This window comes from Tupaia chinensis, unplaced genomic scaffold (genome assembly GCF_000334495.1).
Source record: "Tupaia chinensis unplaced genomic scaffold, TupChi_1.0 Scaffold144899_1, whole genome shotgun sequence".
Taxonomy (NCBI): Eukaryota; Metazoa; Chordata; class Mammalia; order Scandentia; family Tupaiidae; genus Tupaia; species Tupaia belangeri.
This window is the reverse complement of record NW_006204759.1, coordinates 1,551,766-1,571,091: the sequence shown is the minus strand read 5'-3', so window position 1 is coordinate 1,571,091 and position 19,326 is coordinate 1,551,766. Positions and strand designations below refer to the sequence as shown.

Here is a 19,326-nt window from a genome sequence, read left to right as displayed (position 1 = left end):
CTGTAGGGTGTGTGTCTCACTGACACAGAGAGACAGAAAGCAAAAAATCACCTTCTGGGGGCACGACTACACCGCAGTCTCTTCTCCATTCTCCTCAGGATCTTGGGCACGCAGGCACATGCACCTGGACTGAGTTTTAAGCCATCAGGTCTAGAACTCGAACCGCAGTTGACTACGCCATCTGCTGGTCCTGCCTGGTGTGATTTTTAAACCAGCAATTCTGACCACGTGGTCAGTGTTGTGGGATCCAGGTGCTTTAACCTCCATGCTATTTGCTGGCCCTAAAAGATTTTTTTTTTTAATTGCCGGAGGATAGAGAGAGAAGAAAACACCCCCAGTGGAGCATGGTCAAACTGCAATTTCCTTCTCCATTTCTTCGTCCCATCAGGATTTGGGGGACACTCGCACAAATACCCCCAGTGTTGTTTTGTTTTTGGTTTTTTTTGAGAGGTTTTCACTTATAGGGCACGTGCGCTCGCCAGACAGAGAGAGACATAGAGACAGAAAGCGAGAAATCACCCCCCAGGGGGGATGGTCACACCGCAATCCCTTTTCCATTCTCCTCTCGGGATCTTGGGCACGCACGCACACGCGCCCGGCATGAGTTTTAAGCCACTGGGTCTGGGACGCGAACCGCGGTCGACTACGTGGGAGTCCAGTGACATAGCCATTATGCTAACTGCTGCCCCCCCCCCCCAGGGTTTTTTACAAGCTGTTGGGACTGGAATTCAAGCCATAGCTGGGTCATGTGGGTCCACTATGCCATAGGGTTAACCTATTACAAGGTTTTTGGTTTGCATTTTTAATTTTTTGCTGTAAGGAGTGTGCTTTCACCAGAGACAGAGAGCAAGAGAGAGGGAAAGGGAACTTGAGAAAACACCCTTGGGGAGATAGATAGCCATGCCGCAATCCCTTCTCCTACATTCTCTTTTCAGGACCCTGGGCACACATACACATGCTTCTGGCATGTTTTCTATGACTCAGACTGTTCAGTTGACCATGTGGGTTAAAACCACTCTAACCTTCATGCCATCTGCTGGCCCCCCTTCTAAGATTTTTAATTGCTATTTTAAAATTCTTACCTGCTAATATCATCTGTGTTGTTTGTGTCTGTGTTGATTATTTTTCTTCTATTTAGGGGTAATTAATTCCTAATTCTTTGCATGCCTAGTTATTTTGTTTTTAAATACCTGATAATTTTTGATTAGATGCTAGAATTTGTGGATTTTATATTGTTGACTACTACATTTTATTACATATTTAATTTTTTAATTACTTTTATTTTACTTATTTAATTTTAATTTGCTATAGGGCATGTGCTCTCACCAGAGAGAGAAAGAGAGAGCAAGAGGGAAAGTGAGAAAGGAAGCCATCAGGTCTGGGACTTGAACTCAGGTTGACTCTCTAGGAGTCCAGTGCCTTAGCCACAATGCCACCTTCTAGCCTAGCCTCTTTTTTTTTTTTTTTTTTTCCCACTTTAAAGCATGTTAGGCCATATTCTGGAATGTATTTGAGTAACAAGGATTAGTTTGATCCTCTTGAGGTTTTCTTTAAGTTTGATTATGGTGGATCTAGAACAACTTTTGTTCTGGGTCCAATTTACTGCCTCACTTAGTAACGTTACTGAGTTGTTCCTTTTTTTTAAAAAAAAAAAAAAAGAATTATTTTATTAGGGCCAGCAAGTGGCATGGTGGGTAAGGGGGCTGGACTCCCACATGGTTGACCAAAGTTTGAATCCCTGACCTGGTGGCTTGCTTTCTCACTTTCCCTCTCTCTCTCTCTCTCTCTCTCTCTCTCTCTCACTCTCTCACTTACTCACTCACTCACTCTTGCTTTCTTACTCTGATCCTCTCTGGTCAAATTAAAATAAGTAAGTAAGTAAATAATTTTGAGAGGTTTTTGCTAGAGGGTGAAATTAAAATAAGTAAGTAAGTAAGTAAATAATTAATTTTGAGAGGTTTTTGCTAGAGGGCTAGTACACTCACCAGACAGACAGAGAGAGACAGAAAGTGAGAAATCCCCCCCAGGGGAGAGGGTGACGCTGCAGTCCCTGCTCCTCCATTCTCCTCTCGGGATCTTGGGGATGCGTGCACACACACCTGGCGTGAATTTAAGCCAACGAGTCCAGGACTCGAACCACCGTCGGCTACATGGAAGTTCAGCAACATAGCCATTACGCTAACTGCTGTTCACTGGACTCTGTGTTTTTAATTTAGGATCACTAGGCTCTATTTCCACTACCCCTCCGTGTATGCTCTGCAGCCTGGACACTGCCACATCGGCAGCAAGTAGGGGCTCACTTAATCTGTTTCCCTTTTCTCAAAAGTCTGTGCTGCCCCATACCTAAAAACATCTCATTTAGTTTTCTGGTTGTTTATAATAGGAGGGCAATTTCTATGACCCCATTAAATTTATTTCCCCTATTACTTTTTAGTAGTTTTTCTCATCTCTTCTTTCTCCCCAGTTCATCCTCATATTACTTACTGTATTTGGTCTTATTTTAACTGTGTTTACATAACCTCAATTAATTTTTTTATTGAGATGTAATTCACATACCATAAAATTCACACTCCTAAATTATATAATTCAGTGATTTTATATTGATAAATTAGGCAGCATCACCACTATCTTATTTCAGAGCATTGTTATCACCAAAAAAAGAAGCTCCCATTCCCATTAGCAGTCCTTCATTCCCCTAACCTTTCCCCTACCCAGTCCTGGCAACTACTGATCTGCTTTCCGTCTTTGGATTTGCCTGTTCTGGATGATGTGTAGTCTTTTTTTGACTTCTCTCACTTAGCACATGTGTTCCAGGTTCCTCCTTCTTATGGCATGTATCTGTACTTCAGCCCTTTTCCCGGGTTAGTAACATCATATTCCATGGACCCACATTTTGTTACCCATTTTTAAGTTGATAGGCTTTTTTGACTGTTGGGAATAATACTGCTATGAACATTTGTGTAGATGATTTTTGTGTGAATATTGGATTTTCATTTGTATTGGATATATACCTTGGACGGGAATTGTTCAGTCATATGGAAACTAATTAACTTTTCACAAACCAGCATACTGTTTTCCAAAGTGGCTGCTTCATTTCACATTCCCACCTAAAGTCTATGAGGGTTTCGTTTTATCCACATCCTCACTTGTCATCTTTCTTTTGATTATGTCCATCCTGGTGGGTATAAAGTGGTATGTCATTGTGCTTTTGATTTATGTTTCCATAATAGTTAATGATGTTAAGCTCATTTTTTCTTGAGTGATGGGAATGTAATGAACTTGATAAAGTATTCTTCAGGCTTTCTCAATCTCCCAACCAAATACCCACCTGACCCCAAGCAGCTCATGTGTAATTTATTTCCCCCCTCTTCAGATTGTGAATAAGTGGAATACAGCTCTCATTGGCCTCATGACATACTTCCGGGAGGCTGTGGTAAACACTCAGGAACTCCTGGACTTGCTGGTGAAGTGTGAGAACAAGATCCAGACACGTATCAAGATTGGACTCAACTCTAAGATGCCAAGTCGGTTTCCCCCTGTTGTGTTCTACACCCCCAAGGAGTTGGGTGGACTTGGCATGCTTTCAATGGGTCATGTGCTCATCCCCCAGTCTGACCTCAGGTAGGACTTGATTGAGATGCTTGCTAACCCTCTTGCTAAGACCCTGAGGGAATGGGCTGTTTCTATACTTTCAGGCTTTACTTTTTCTCTAATCTTGGTCATGCCTCAAAACAGGTGGTCCAAGCAAACAGATGTAGGTATCACACACTTCCGTTCAGGAATGAGCCATGAAGAGGACCAGCTGATTCCCAACTTGTACCGCTACATTCAGCCATGGGAGAGCGAGTTCATAGATTCTCAGCGGGTCTGGGCTGAGTATGCGCTCAAGAGACAAGAGGCCATTGCTCAGAACAGGTGGGCACCCAGGCGGGCGTCCCAGCCCCAGGACAGCGGGAGGGTGGGGAATGTTTGAGTCCTATGTGGAGGCTAGAGTGTACTGTATTTTTATTGAGGCAAGTAGGCAGAGTCTGCTGACCTTAATTCTTGGTCTGGAAGGAATGTTTCATATGAGAAAGTGTTTTAACTTCAATCTTGTTTTTTCTGTGGCAGACGGCTGACTTTAGAAGATCTGGAAGATTCATGGGATCGTGGCATTCCTCGAATCAACACTCTTTTCCAGAAGGACCGGCACACATTGGCTTATGACAAGGGCTGGCGTGTCCGAACTGACTTTAAGCAGTACCAGGTACGTAGAAAGAGGAGTGGAGACATTTTCCCAAATCAGGAGAATCTGTGGCCATCTTGTGAATTCGGGGCTGTAGGTGCCCCGTGGTTTGACTGGACCTGCCTTGCCATCTAGGTTTTGAAGCAGAACCCTTTCTGGTGGACACACCAGCGGCATGATGGAAAGCTCTGGAACCTGAACAACTACCGTACAGACATGATCCAGGCCCTTGGCGGTGTGGAAGGCATTCTGGAACATACACTCTTTAAGGGCACTTACTTCCCTACCTGGGAGGGGCTTTTCTGGTGAGGATTCTCTTCTCTTAAAGGGACCTATCACAACCCTCTAAGCTCATCCCTTTCTGTTTTTGTGGTACACTATAGTATTTCCCAGATAACCACCCGAGAAGGTCAGTAGTACTCTGGGACATGGCAGGACATGACTTCACCTGGTTCTTTTGTTCCCCAGGGAGAAGGCCAGCGGCTTTGAGGAGTCTATGAAGTGGAAGAAGCTAACCAATGCCCAGCGATCAGGATTGAACCAGATTCCCAATCGTAGATTTACCCTCTGGTGGTCCCCAACCATCAACCGAGCCAATGTGAGTATGACTGGTAGACAGGAGAGGTGGAAAATGAAGCAGATGTTTCTGTTGCCTTAGTTATGTCCTTGGAACCAAAGCCTTTGCTCTCTAGCGTCGCATTCTTTTTGTCTTGGCAGGTCTATGTAGGCTTTCAGGTCCAGTTGGACCTGACGGGTATCTTCATGCACGGCAAGATCCCCACGCTGAAGATCTCTCTCATCCAGATCTTCCGAGCTCACTTGTGGCAGAAGATCCATGAGAGCATCGTTATGGACTTGTGTCAGGTGGGCGACAAGGGAGGGGAGGGAATGGATGTCCCAAAGAGTGCTCGGACGCAAGTGGGAAATCCACCCTGAAAGCTCTGAGGATGAGAATCTTACTGCTTCACAATTACATTCGACAAGCCCTCCTCCCAAGTGTGCTTCTCCAACAAGTCATAAGATTTCCATTTTTGCCTGCAGGTATTTGACCAGGAACTGGATGCACTGGAAATCGAGACTGTGCAAAAGGAGACCATCCACCCCCGGAAGTCCTATAAGATGAACTCTTCCTGTGCAGATATACTGCTCTTTGCCTCCTATAAGTGGAATGTCTCTCGGCCCTCGTTGCTGGCAGACTCCAAGTAAGCGCCTTATGATCTAGCCCTAGGCATCCCGGGACCTTAGTTTTTCTGTTGTTCTAGTAGCAGTTTTTAAGAAAATGGCCCTGCCTGTCTTTCTTTTAAACTGAGCCTGTGCTACCCCTAGGTCCTACTGACACCCTCAGTCAGGTCTGCTGATTCTCTAGGGGTTCTGCTGATATGGAACAGGCAACAGGCAGATGGTTTTGGTATTTCAGTGTAGCAACCAGGAGTTCTCATGGTTCTGGGGTCATTGGTTATGCCTGTGGCTTCCTGGGCCTGACACCTCTCCATCCTCAGGGATGTGATGGACAGCACCACCACTCAGAAGTATTGGATTGACATCCAGTTGCGCTGGGGGGACTATGATTCCCATGACATCGAGCGCTATGCCCGGGCCAAGTTCCTGGACTACACCACAGACAACATGAGTATCTACCCTTCACCCACAGGTGTGCTCATTGCCATTGACCTGGCCTATAACCTGCACAGGTGAGTTGGACTCAGAAGCATAAATTTGCCCTCAGCTCCTTATATTAATGTAGATGTACTTTTTTAGTTTGCCCAGTTGAAATGAGATTTTGCTCTTTCCTCCTCTGAGTCACTCTCTTTTCTCCCAGCTTGTATTGAATAAGAACAGACCATTGTGGAGTCAGTAGGTGCTCCACCTACTGGTGGTTAAGGCACTGCACTCCCAAATGGCTGACCCGTGGTTTGAGTCCTGGACTTGGTGGCTTATTTTCTCACTTGCTCTGTCTCTGTCTGTCTCTCTGGTGAGCGTATGTGTCCTGTACCAAATCAAAAAGCAATAATTATAAATAAAATCTTAAAAAAAAAAACAAAACAGGGGGCTGGCAGATGGCGGTTGAGGCACTGGACTCCCACATGGCTCACCATTCTTCAGGTCCTGGACCTGGCAGCTTGCTTTCTCACTCTCCTTTCTCTCTGTCTGGCTCTCTCTGATTGAAATTGAAGAATAGTGGTAATAAATTAAAAATAAATCTTTTTTTTTTTTTTAAATACACATAGACCGTCATTGTCAGTCTGACCAGTAGTCTTTTGTCTTTTGTAGAGTTGCAGTTTGCCTTGTTCCTGGGTCTGTCTGTCAGCCTGGTATTAACTTTTCTTGCCCCTTCCATGCTCACAGTGCCTATGGAAACTGGTTCCCAGGCAGCAAGCCTCTCATACAGCAGGCCATGGCCAAGATCATGAAGGCAAACCCTGCCTTATACGTGTTACGTGAACGCATCCGCAAGGGGCTGCAGCTCTATTCATCTGAGCCCACTGAGCCTTATCTGTCCTCTCAGAACTATGGTGAGCTCTTCTCCAACCAGATTATCTGGTTTGTGGATGACACTAATGTCTACAGAGTGACGATCCACAAGGTGAGTGTTAGGGTCCACGTTGGGGTGTGGGACTCTGTAGCCTGTGGGAGGGTCAGAGGACAACTGTGTGTACACTGTGGAATGAGGGCAGGATGGTGTGTCTAGGCCATGCTAACTAATGTAATTATTATTCAGACCTTTGAAGGAAACTTGACAACCAAGCCCATCAATGGGGCCATCTTTATCTTCAACCCACGCACAGGGCAGCTGTTCCTCAAGATAATCCACACATCTGTGTGGGCTGGACAGAAGCGTTTGGGGCAGGTGAGCAGGTTAAAGGGTAGGGAGGCCATAGAACTTTGCTGCCTCTTATCCTTTGGTTGGGGGGAGGGGTGGTAAGTATTTACTGTTTCTCTGTTGAAAGATTGAGAGCTTCTCCTTTGAACTGGTCCTCTCAGTTATTTAACTTTGGAACTGTTCTGTAGGAGTTTCTAGAATGTCTGAGATCCTTCATTACGTAACCATTTATTCTGCTTCCTGAGTCTCTCGTCTCTGACCTATCTTTTGTTTTTGCTATAGGCATGTGCACTTGCTGGAGAAAGACAGAGAGAGAGGGAAAGTGAGAAATCATTCTCAAGGGTTCGGCACACACAGTCCCCTCTTTCCCACTCTTCTCTCGGGATTTGGGGCATGCATGCACATATTCCCGGCATGATACTAAAAGCTTCGGAGTCCAAGGCTCAGATTGTGAAGTGAGCCATGTGGGATCCAGCTACTTTAACTTCTATGCCACCCACTAGCCTAGAGAAACAAACATTTTTAAAGTATTACTTTCACCAAATCTCTTCTTTACATCCAAGGCCTTTAGTAGCACCTTCCTTCTTTTTCGTTAATTCTTTTTTTTTTTTTTAAGAATTATTTATTTTTTCTTTTTATTTATTTATTATCATCGTAATCTTGTTTATATTATCATCATAATCTTGTTTATATTACATTGAATTGCATATAACTTTACAGTGTATTACATTTCTTTTTTTTTTAAAGAGGTTTTTGCTAAAGGGCACATGCGCTCGCCAGAAAGACAGAGAGAAAGTGAGAAATCACCCCCCAGGGAGGATGGCCACACCGCAGTCTCTTCTCCTCCATTCTCCACTCGAGACCTTGGACATGCATGCACACGCACCTGGCATGAGCTTAAGCTACCAGGTCTGGGACTCGAACCACAGTCGACTACATGGGAGTTCAGCGACATAGCCATTACGCTAACTGCTGGTTCCTTACATTGCTTTTTCAAAAGGGAATGCCATGTATGTCAGTCAATACAGAGACATTAAAATTCCCACTTCATCATTCAATATCTTTTCATTGTTTTTTTCAACCATTATTATTATTATTCCAATTCTTTTTTTAACCAGTCAATCACTATTTCTCATTTTGCTTGTAAAAAGACTTTACCCATCATGAAATACTTCTCAGAGCAATCCAGTTGAGAATACTATACATGTCACCATCAACAGGTAATAAGACATATCTGTGTAAGAATTATTTATTTTTTAGGGACCAGCAGTTAGTGTAGTGGCTATGTTACTGAACTCCCGTGTAGTTGACCACAGTTCAAGTCCTGGACCCGGTCACTTAAATGCATGCCAGGTGTGTGTGTGTGCGTGTGTGCCTAAGATCCTGAGAGGAGAATGGAGAAGGGAATGCGGTGTGGCCATCCCCCCGTGGTTGACTTGACCAGAGAGAGACAGAGAAAGTGAGAAAGCAAACCACTAGGTCTAGGACTCGAATCGTGGTTGGCCATGCAGGAGTGTCTAGCACCTTAACCACCACACCACCTGCTGGTCCCCTTGTTCGTTACTCTTATTTGGCTTCCTAGACAGTAACTATCTGACTGGGCTGTACTTGTCCAAACACAATTTTTCTTCCTGTTTATCCTTATAGCATATTTCCTCTTGAATCCAGTCTAGGATCCTAATATCGCAAAACCCTGATACTTATCTCCACCTCTAGGGCTTTGCTCATATTTTTCTCTTTTAGAATGATTGTTAATGGGACCAGCAGTTAGCGTAATGTCTATGTCGCTGGACTCCCATGTAGTCGACCGCGGTTCGAGTCCTGGACCCGGTGGCTTAAATTCACGCCGGGTGTGTGTGCGTGCGTGCCCAAGATCCTGAGAGGAGAATGGAGGAGAAGGGATTGCAGCGTGACCATCCCCCCAGGGGGTGATTTCTCGCTTTCTGTCTCTCTGTCTCTCTCTGTCTGTCTGGCAAGCGCACGTGCCCTATAGCAAAAACCTCTCCAAAAAAAAAAAAAGAGAATGACTGTTAATGACAGTTTTGCCAGTTATTCCCCCTTATGACGCATTTATTTGTATAGCTTTTTATGACCCTAATAGCCTTAATTTCTTTCAGAAGTTTTCAGAAGTTTCTCCTGAACTATGCATTTTAATATATAATTATATACTAGCTTGTGTTTCTATATTGTCTAGGTTGGAAACATCTTTGGACAAGGGTGTTTGATACTTTTTCTACCTTCTCAGTGCCTAACATTCTATACCAGTGCTCAATAGAAACATAGTTTGATTATTTTTTAAAAATATTTATTTATTTAATTCCATTTGTTGTTGTTATTATTATTATTATTTAATTTGATCAGAGAGAGACAGAAGGAGAGAGAAAGGGAAAGTGAGAAAGAAAGCCACCAGGTCTGGGACTCAAACCATGGTCCGCCATGTGGGAATCCAGCACCCTCAACCACCATACCACCTGCCAGCCCCCATAGTTTGATTATTTCAAGACTAGTATTTTCTACTTGATCTGGGAGGGTGGAGACTCAGTTTCCATTTTCTTCCTTTGCCTTTTAGTTGGCTAAGTGGAAGACAGCTGAGGAGGTGGCTGCCCTGATTCGATCTCTGCCTGTGGAGGAGCAGCCCAAGCAGATCATCGTCACCAGGAAAGGCATGCTGGATCCACTGGAGGTAAGAGGGTGGATGAGGCAGGAGAAAAGAGGCCCAAGACCTCCAGGCTCTGTTTCTAATCTTGCTTTGATGTTGTCTTAGGTGCACTTGCTGGACTTTCCCAATATTGTGATCAAAGGGTCAGAGCTCCAGCTCCCCTTCCAGGCTTGTCTCAAGGTCGAAAAGTTTGGGGATCTCATCCTTAAAGCCACTGAGCCCCAGATGGTTCTCTTCAACCTCTATGATGACTGGCTCAAGACTATTTCATCCTATACGGTAAGAAACCACCTCAGGAAGGTTACTCTATGAAGAGGGGGTTTGAAGTCAGAAGAAGAGGATGCTAGGCCTTAGGTTTTCCCATAGGCCTTTTTTTTTTTTTTTTTTTTTTAAAAATTCTTTTATTCAGGGAGAATTACTTTATTCAGGGACCAGCAGTTGGTATAATGGCTGTATTGCTGGACTCCCATGTAGTTGACCGCAGTTTGAGTCCCAGACCTGGTGGCTTAAACTCACATCAGGTGTATATGCGTGCGTGCCCAAGATCCTGAGAGGAGAATGGAGGAGAAGGGATTGCAGTGTGGCCATCCCTCCTGGGGGGTGATTTCTCGCTTTCTGTCTCTCTGTCTCCCTCTGTCTTTCTAGCGAGCATATGCATCCTATAGCAAAAACCTCTCCCCAAAAAACGAATTATTTTATTGAAGTTTATTATTTATTTATTTATTTTAATTTGACCAGAGAGGGACATAGAGAGAGAGAAGGGGGGAGTGAGAAAGCAGGCGGCCAAGTCTGGGACTCGAACCATGGTCAGCCATGTGAGAGTCCAGCACCCTTGACCACCACACCGCCTGCCAACCCCTCCCACAGGCCTCTTAATGGGGCCATTTTCACATTTTCAACTTGTGAACGAGGCAGGCACTCCAATGACTTATGAGGAGTTTGGGACTTTAGAACTTGAAATCAAGATTTAAAAAAAAAATATTTGCGGGATCTAGAGATGGTGTGATGTTACATTGCTGGACTCCCACGCAGTCGGCCGTGGTTTGAGTCTTAGACCCAATGATTAACACTCACGCCAGATACATGTGCGTGCGTGCAAGCCCAAAATCCTAAGAGAATGGAGGAGAAGGGATTGCGAAGTGGCCATCTTCCTTGGGGGGTGATTTCTCACTTTCTCTCTGTCTCTCTGACAAGCACATGTGCCCTATAGCAAAGTCTCTTAAATTTTGCTAGAGGGCTCACCAGAGGGAGAGGGAGAATGCACCCCAGTGGGGCGTGTACCACAGTCCTTTCTCCATTTCTACATCCTTTTGAGATTTCGGCATGCATGCTCATACCCAGGCATGGTCTTCATTCAAGCTGTGTGGGCCGGGATTCAAACCATGCAGTTGTCTGTGTGGGATCCAGCTCCCTTAAGCTCTGTGCCATGGGGCAGGCCTAAAGTTAGTTCTTACGGTTTCTAGAAGGATAGGATAGAAAAGAGAGAGAAAGAGAGCCTCAGCAGCTGACTTCTCCTCACTCTTCCAAATCTCCAGGCTTTTTCACGTCTCATCCTGATTCTGCGTGCCCTGCATGTAAATAATGACCGGGCGAAGGTGATACTGAAGCCGGACAAGACCACTATCACAGAACCACATCACATCTGGCCCACTCTGACTGACGAGGAGTGGATCAAGGTGGAGGTGCAGCTCAAGGACCTTATCTTGGCTGACTACGGCAAGAAAAACAAGTGAGCAGTGGCGAAGGGGCCTGAGGTGGGAGGTTCAAAAAGGATGAGGTGGGTGGCTTTGGGGTTTTGAAACATTTACGCTCAGACGTTTCTCCAGAAGTGGTCTAAGTAATACTTAAACGGGAGGTGGGCAGTATCTTCAGATCATACAGGAGGGTTCTTGTTTCAGGACTGCGATCTGAGTTTTGGCCCTTGTCTCTCAGTGGAGGCATTGTTTCCGTTTTGAGCAGGGTGTGTGTTTACTGTCCCTACATTATAGGAAGTTTTTATATTCCAGACCCCGAGGACCACTGCTGATAGCGCACACACACCTTTCTTCTCCTTCTCTTCCTCCCTATCATTGTGGCAACCAAAAATGTCCTTAGATTTTCAGATACTCCCTAAGATAACATTAACACCTCTCCTTGAAAACCTGAGCTCTAGGGCATCTGGGGTTTCAATTTTTGAGGATTGTCCTGTGCTGTGCTGGGACACTTTTTTTTGGAGGAAGTAGCTGGATAGCTAAGGAACAATGCTAAATAGCTAAGATGCACATGCAGAGAGCATCCTGATCCGGCTGGGTGAATGGTAGAGGTGTTAGTGCGTCCGCACTTTGCTCTTCCTTTTCAGGGGTCACAGAAAGATTGTGGGTGCGAGAGTATAGGCTGTCCTACCAAGTTACACCCTTGTCCTTAAGGCAGAAGCGATCAAGGGGAAGGGATCTTTGTGTTGTAACCCACTGTGTCCCCACAGCGTGAACGTGGCGTCACTGACACAGTCTGAGATCCGCGACATCATCCTGGGTATGGAGATCTCGGCTCCATCACAGCAGCGGCAGCAGATAGCTGAGATTGAGAAGCAGACTAAGGAGCAGTCACAGCTGACGGCGACACAGACTCGCACTGTCAACAAGCATGGCGACGAGATCATCACTTCTACCACCAGCAACTATGAGACCCAGACTTTCTCGTCAAAGACTGAGTGGAGGGTCAGGTACTGTGTAGAGCGTAGGGGTGGGACGGTCTGCCGGCACGACCTGAGGTGCTCACACGAGAGGTGCTGACATTCTCTGCCTGTTGTTAGGGCCATCTCTGCAGCCAACCTGCACCTGAGGACCAATCACATCTATGTTTCATCCGATGACATCAAGGAGACTGGTTACACCTATATCCTTCCTAAGAATGTGCTTAAGAAGTTCATCTGCATATCTGACCTTCGGGCCCAAGTGAGTAAGAGTGCCCAGCTCGGACTCAGTATGTACCCAACACTTCGTGTGCCTGAGACACGGCTGAGGTTTCCTACAGCCTGACATGTTGGTTTAAGATTCATGGGCGGGTAACTGCAAAAGGGTAGCTAAAACAGCGAGGAGGGTGTTGGCCTGCATGAGCTACCAAGACAAAGCTGTGGCGATCAAGTGAATGTAGGGTTGGCCTGGAAGTTACTGGAAGAGACGCAGAAGATAAACATATATCAAGTCTGGGATTAAACATGCCTTATGGTACTGAAACAGTGGCAAAGGCTAGATCTCACACCACTGACAAAAATGAAATCTAGGTTGAACAGAAATTAAAATACTGAAGTATAGAGCATTAGATGATACTTAGGACCTTAACGTTGGGACAGCTGCCTTTTTTTTTTTTTTTTCCAAGGGAGTGCATATGCTCACTGGTGAGGCAGAGAGAAGGAACGTAAGAAAGCTTGTCCTCATGGGGACGGTCAAACGGCAATCCCTTCTTTTTTTTTTTTTTTTTTTTTTTGAGAGGTTTTTGCTATAGGGTGCGTATGCTCACCAGACAGACAGACAGATAGAAAGTGAGAAATCACCCCCAAGACAGGATGGCCACACCGCAGTCCCTTCTTCTCCATTCTCCTCTCGAGATCTTGGGCATGCACACACGCGTGCCCGGCCTGAGATTAAGCCACCGGGTCCAGGACTCGAACCACGGTCGACTACATGGGAGTCCAGCCACATAGCCATTACGCTAACTGCTGGTGCCCCTGCAATCCCTTCTTCATCTCTCTCTCTCCTTTCAGGATTTTGAAGCACACACACACTCGGCCATTTTCTCAAGCTGCCAGTTTCAGTACTTGACTATATGGTTGGCTCTGTTGGTTCCAGCTGCCTCAACCATCATACCACAGGCTGGCATGGGATAGCTTTTTTTTTCTCCCCCTCGGAGGCATTTTTTGCTATAGGGTACACGCACTCACCAGAAAGACAGAGCAATCCCTTCTCCATTCTCCTGTTGGGATTTTGGGCATGCATGTACACATACCCAGCATGAGTTTCAAGCAGCTCGGTCTAGGACTTGAACCATGGTTGGCCATGTGGGAGTCCAGCACCTTAATCACTGTGCCCCTTGCTGGCCCCAGGACTAGACTTCTTAAGGTATGAGATAAAACCATGATCTCCATCTCTCTTTGGAGAGAAACATGCAAGGGCACATGTGTATACATGCTTAAAATTCAAGTCCTGATCTGAGGCGCAAACCATGGTTGGCCATGTGGGAGTCCAGTGCCCTTAACCACCACGCCACCTGCTGGCCCCAATAAATAATTCTTTAAAAAAAATTTTCAGTAGGATGAAGAAGGGAAAGGGATTGTAGCTTGACTGTCATGGTTTGGAGTAAGACTCAGGAGGTCATCTCAAGAGAAAAAGGAAAGTTTATTGAGAGAAAGCATCTAGGGGTCTGAAACCAGAGGTGCTTCAGCCCACCCCATCCAGGAGATGTGATTTATTTAGAAGGGGTGGAGGGGTAGGGTCACAAAAAATGACAGGAACTTTTATTAACTTACTTGCCATCATGACCTTTTGACCCATCTGTGGGTGTCAGCTGCCAGTATGTGGAGGGCTCTGGCCAAAGATTGTTATAACCATCTCCTTATTTTCTGGTGGGAAATTACTCAAAAGCCATTTAGGGGCCAATCTAATAATGACCATGTATTACTGGGGATTGCTTTCTCCTCTCTGTTTCTCTCTCTGAGCACACACAACCTCTGGCAACTAAAAAAATAGTGTGTTTGGGACCAGCAGATAGCATAATGGTTACGTCACTGGACTTCCACGTAGTTGATGTGGTTCGAGTCCTGACGCAGCGGCTTAAAACTCACGCAGAGTCCACGTGCGTGCGTGCCCAAGATCCTGAGAAGAGAATGGAGGAGAAGGGATTGCACCATGGCCATCTCCCCTGGGGGGGTGATTTCTCGCTTTCTGTCTCTGTCTCTCTCTGTCTTTCCAGCGAGCACATGCGTCTATGGCAGAAATCTCTCTTTAAAAAAAAGTGGGACCAGCAGTTAGCATAATGGCTATGTCGCTGGACTCCCATGTAGTCGACCGCAGTTCGAGTCCCGGACCCGTTGGCTTAAACTCACGCTGGGTGCGTGTGTGTGCGTGCCCAAGATCCCGAGAGGAGAATGGAGGAGAAGGGATTGTGGCGTGACCATCCCCCCTGGGGGGTGATTTCTCACTTTCTGTCTCTCTGTCTCTCTCTGTCTCTCTGGCAAGCATACGCGCCCTATAGCAAAAACCTCTCCAAAAAAAAAAAGTATGTGACAAAGGGTACTATAAGAGACAAACCAAAATTGGAAGAAAATATTTATATTACTCTTTTAAGGGATCAATTAGTGGCTAGAAGAAAGAATTCTCAAGTGATTTTAGAAAGACAATAAAAAATAAGCAAAGAATATAAAACGGCAGTTGAGAACAGGAACTGTGAATGGCAAATATGAAAAATGCTCACCTTCAGGACCAGCAGATGGTGTAATGGTTACTTCGCTGGACTCCAGATGACCTACTGTGGTCCAAGTCCTGAACCCAGTGGCTTTACATTCCTTGTGGAGTGGCTTGAATCTCATGCTGGGCACGTGTGCATGCATGCCCAAAATCCTGAGAGGAAAATGGAGGAGAAGGAGTTGTAGCATGGCCATCCCCTCTGGAGAGTGATTTCTCACTTTCTGTCTCTCTGTCTCTTTTGTGAGCACACGTGCCCTATAGCAAAAATCTCTTAGAGGGAAACAACTCAACTTCACTGGCAATAAGGGATACACATATTTTGTAAAACACCATTTTGTAGCCATCAGGGTGGCAAATTTGAAGGTTGTTGATATACTGCATGGTGAGTTTATAGCAAATACATCCTCTTTGTCAATGGCAATGTAAAATTTAAAATAACCCACTACTGCTGGTTTTCCGAGGCTTGTTCAGCTGGAGTGTTCATTGAGCTGTACACTCGAGTGCTTGCTTGTCTATTACACATCCTTGTACATATGTGCACTTGCTCGTATATGTCGGGTCCCCTACTGAATACAACTCGGGAACTTGTGAGCAGTGCAGATTTCTGGATCCCACTCAGGAGATTCTGGTGTGGCTAAGGCTGAGACGAGGTCCATGTTTAACATTTTGAACAAGTTACCCAGGTGATTCTGAAGCAAGAGGTTCTGACCACATTTTGAGAAACTGTCTTTGTTCTTGGAGGAGGGAAGGAAACGGGAGCTGACAGCTCAGACTGGGTCTGTACTAAGAATACTTTTGGTTAATGAACCCTTTGTCTCCAGATTGCAGGGTATCTGTATGGAGTGAGCCCACCGGATAACCCCCAGGTGAAGGAGATCCGCTGCATCGTGATGGTGCCACAGTGGGGCACTCACCAGACCGTGCACTTGCCTGGCCAGCTGCCCCAACATGAGTACCTCAAGGTAAGGGGTAATGGGGCTGGGAGTGTGGGAGAACTGGGCCTTTCTGTTGTCAGGGGTGGAGGGAAGGCGGGCACGTTACTCTCCTGGGTGGGATTCCTATCTGCAGAGAGGATCTGGAACAGCTCTTTACCGCTCTGCCTATAGGAGATGGAGCCTTTAGGTTGGATCCACACCCAGCCCAATGAGTCCCCCCAGTTGTCACCCCAGGATGTTACCACCCATGCCAAGATCATGGCTGACAACCCATCTTGGGATGGTGAGAAGACCATTATCATCACCTGCAGGTGTGTTGAGCTTCCTTGGGAGGAAGCATGGTGGGCAGGCATTGGAAGCCAGGGCCCAGAGTAGTGGCCTGAACGTTCACTCTGTCCCTGTCCTTCTGCAGCTTCACACCAGGCTCCTGCACGCTGACTGCCTACAAACTGACGCCCAGTGGCTATGAATGGGGTCGCCAAAACACAGACAAGGGCAACAACCCCAAAGGATACCTGCCTTCGCACTATGAGAGGGTCCAGATGCTGCTGTCAGACCGCTTCCTTGGCTTTTTTATGGTCCCTGCCCAGTCCTCGTGGAACTACAACTTCATGGGTAAGTGGGCTGTGTGTGTTTGTGTCTATGTGGGAAAAGCACAGGGATGTGGGATGGAGTTGGGGATAAGGTAGGCCATTGCCCTCAGCATTTGTTGCCCGACTGGTTTGGTGATGGCGCAGGTACCCGGGCTGGGCCAGACAGGTAGACCTTTGCTAATTTTCTAAACGTTGACTTAACTGATTGGGTGGCTGGAAAAGTCATGAAAGATTTTTGCATAGAAAAACAGAAAAATACATCATGACTTTCCTGATGACCTAGTAATGACTTGGTATTTCTTCCCTGAGAGAGAAGTAGCCTCACAGGGTCTTTCCTTTTTCTTTGTTTCTTTTCGTTTTTTTTCTTTTTTTCTTCTTCTTTTTTTTTTTAATTTGCCAGAGTACATGTGCCTACAGAGAAAGGGAAATATGGCGTGGCCACATCACAATCTTTTTTTCCACTTCTCTGTCACGTTAGGATTCTGGGCACGTGCACACACATACACACACGAGCATGTGCCTGGCATATTCTATAAGCAGGTGGGGCCAGAACTTGAATCATGTGGTCAGCCACGTGTGATCTGGCCCCTTGAACCACTAAGACTACGAAGCTGACCTGCCAGCAGGGTCTTGTTGCTGCATCCACCCCCAGTCCCTAGCCCTGGATCAAGAGTAAATGTGTGCCCACGATGCTCAGGGAGATCTCTGGACTGGAACTGGGAACTTTCCCACGTTGGTCAGCCTCGCAGAGTACTGTTCTATCCCTGAACCACTGTCTGGGGCCCCCTTGTTAACACGTGATGTTTCTTTCTCTCCTAAGGTGTCCGGCATGATCCCAACATGAAGTACGAGCTGCAGCTGGCAAACCCCAAGGAGTTCTACCATGAGGTGCACAGACCCTCCCACTTCCTCAACTTTGCCCTCCTGCAGGAGGGGGAGGTCTATTCTGCCGACCGAGAGGACCTCTATGCCTAGTTGTTTCCGTACTTCCTCCTGCTTCAGACTTTCCAGAGGCTGGAGCCTCAGCCCCTACAGACAAGCTGGTGACATTCAGCAGCTTGGCCCCTTTTCCTCTTATTTTGTGCTTGTGTTGTTGACCTTGTGGTAGCTTGTAATCCTACACAAAGTGTGTGAATAAATTTTGTATAAATAGGGACTGGGGAGTTGTTCCTTCTTTACTTAAGTTCACAGTCAGGGTGAAGGTATTGCAGGAGGCATACTGGGGCAGTTCACTGCAAGGTGCTGGGCTCTGCCTTGAAGGAGGTATGAGGCCCCCTGCCTCTTCAGGGCTTTGGGGCTAGATAGCCTCTAGATTCAAGGAATAGTGGGGCTGGGCTTTTAAGTATGTGTATAAAATACTTATATATATATAGCCGGGTGCGTGTGCGTACGTGCCCAAGATCCCGAGAGGAGAATGGAGGAGAGGGGATTGCAGCGTGACCATCCCCCCTGGGGGGTGATTTCTCGCTTTCTGTCTCTATGTCTCTCTCTGTCTGTCTGGCAAGCAAGCACACGCGCCCTATAGCAAAAATCTCTCCAAAAAAAAAAAGAATCATTTATTTAAATTTGATTCTTCAGAGTGAGTGAGTGAGAAAGCAAGCTGCCAGGAGCAGGACTCAAACCATGATCAGCCATGTGAGAGTCCAGCGCCCTTAACCACCACGACACCTTCTGCCCTCAAGGTTGGGCTTTTATACTTATAGTATCTTGAACATATTTGACAGTTTTCCTCCCAAATATTGGATCGTCAGGAAAGTCATGATACACTTTTGCACCGAAAAATGTCTATTATCCCAAGGACCCAATATGCGAGCAAAAATGTCACCCTTTTCAACCTGCCTTAGAGCAGTTCTGCCACTTCTAGAGTAGGTCTAGGAGCTCCATGGCTGTGCTCTGCAGCTGTGGTGCTCGCCTGAGCCCCTTTTAAGTCCATGTCACTCTTGGTGAGGGAGCTGGCACACCTGGGGATGTCTGGTTTGGCTTTCAGGCAAGGCCAGTGACTGGCTTCTGACCTCTCACCTCTTGCCTGGAGTGCTTGGCTGAGAAGTGGGCCCCGTGACTCCTGACAGGGGTGGAGCCTGGGTGGGGCGCTGTGGGGAGGGCTTTACTGAAGTGACCGCTTACCGCCCTGAGCTGAGCTCCAGGAGGGCTGACTGGGAGTTGGCTGTCCTGTTGCCTGTGTGACCTTGGGAGTTGACCTAACGAGAGTGTAGGGAGGGCTTAGGGCACTGTCTCCCCCCACCCTTTGCCTTTTCCCTTCATCGCTCCACCCTTTGTGGCGCCTACCCCGCCCTACTGCCCTAAACTGTTTCCTGGGCCGGAATTGTTGGGTTCTTTACGGACCCAGTAGACGACTGTGGGGGGGGGGCGAAGGTCGCAGCCCTTGACCTTCAGGAGCCATGGAGCCCAGCCGGGCGGCGCCTGGGGCATACAGCTGGGGCCCCCGAGTGGCCTCGGGGTCAGGGACGGCCGCGGAGCTGGTGTACCATCTGGCGGGAGCCCTGGGCACCGAGCTCCAAGAGCTGGCGCGCCGTTTCGGGCCGGAGGCAGCGGCTGGGCTGGTGCCGCTCGTGGTGCGGTCGCTGGAGCTCTTGGAAAAGGCAGCGGTGGGGCCCGCCCCCGGCTCGGGGGGTCACTGCCCCCCCCCCTCCC

The 19,326-nt window shown here is 46.9% G+C and overlaps 2 protein-coding genes across 5 annotated transcripts in view; both read left to right on the top strand.

The window, feature by feature from the left end:
• The window catches only part of PRPF8 (pre-mRNA processing factor 8), a 49,397-nt gene extending 31,567 nt beyond the window's left edge, over positions 1-17,830 (top strand). For 2 of the 4 annotated variants that reach the window (XM_006167550.2, XM_027767913.1), the window contains 19 exons: positions 3,374-3,621; positions 3,736-3,915; positions 4,111-4,246; positions 4,361-4,530; positions 4,694-4,823; positions 4,943-5,089; positions 5,267-5,427; positions 5,725-5,916; positions 6,572-6,809; positions 6,945-7,073; positions 9,616-9,729; positions 9,811-9,984; positions 11,241-11,434; positions 12,167-12,406; positions 12,497-12,638; positions 15,968-16,108; positions 16,253-16,392; positions 16,494-16,696; positions 17,495-17,830. In XM_006167550.2, the coding sequence (XP_006167612.1) occupies positions 3,374-3,621; positions 3,736-3,915; positions 4,111-4,246; positions 4,361-4,530; positions 4,694-4,823; positions 4,943-5,089; positions 5,267-5,427; positions 5,725-5,916; positions 6,572-6,809; positions 6,945-7,073; positions 9,616-9,729; positions 9,811-9,984; positions 11,241-11,434; positions 12,167-12,406; positions 12,497-12,638; positions 15,968-16,108; positions 16,253-16,392; positions 16,494-16,696; positions 17,495-17,649 (3,234 nt within the window). In that variant the 3' untranslated portion in view covers positions 17,650-17,830. The remainder of the gene's footprint in view (positions 1-3,373; positions 3,622-3,735; positions 3,916-4,110; positions 4,247-4,360; positions 4,531-4,693; positions 4,824-4,942; positions 5,090-5,266; positions 5,428-5,724; positions 5,917-6,571; positions 6,810-6,944; positions 7,074-9,615; positions 9,730-9,810; positions 9,985-11,240; positions 11,435-12,166; positions 12,407-12,496; positions 12,639-15,967; positions 16,109-16,252; positions 16,393-16,493; positions 16,697-17,494) is intronic. The other 2 variants (XM_006167549.2, XM_027767912.1) reach the window with 1 other exon arrangement.
• A 941-nt stretch (positions 17,831-18,771) lies between these two features.
• RILP (Rab interacting lysosomal protein) overlaps positions 18,772-19,326 on the top strand; it is a 5,436-nt gene continuing 4,881 nt past the window's right edge. Inside the window, exon 1 of the mRNA XM_014583846.2 lies at positions 18,772-19,274. Within this exon, the coding sequence (XP_014439332.1) occupies positions 19,074-19,274 (201 nt within the window). The 5' untranslated portion in view covers positions 18,772-19,073. The remainder of the gene's footprint in view (positions 19,275-19,326) is intronic.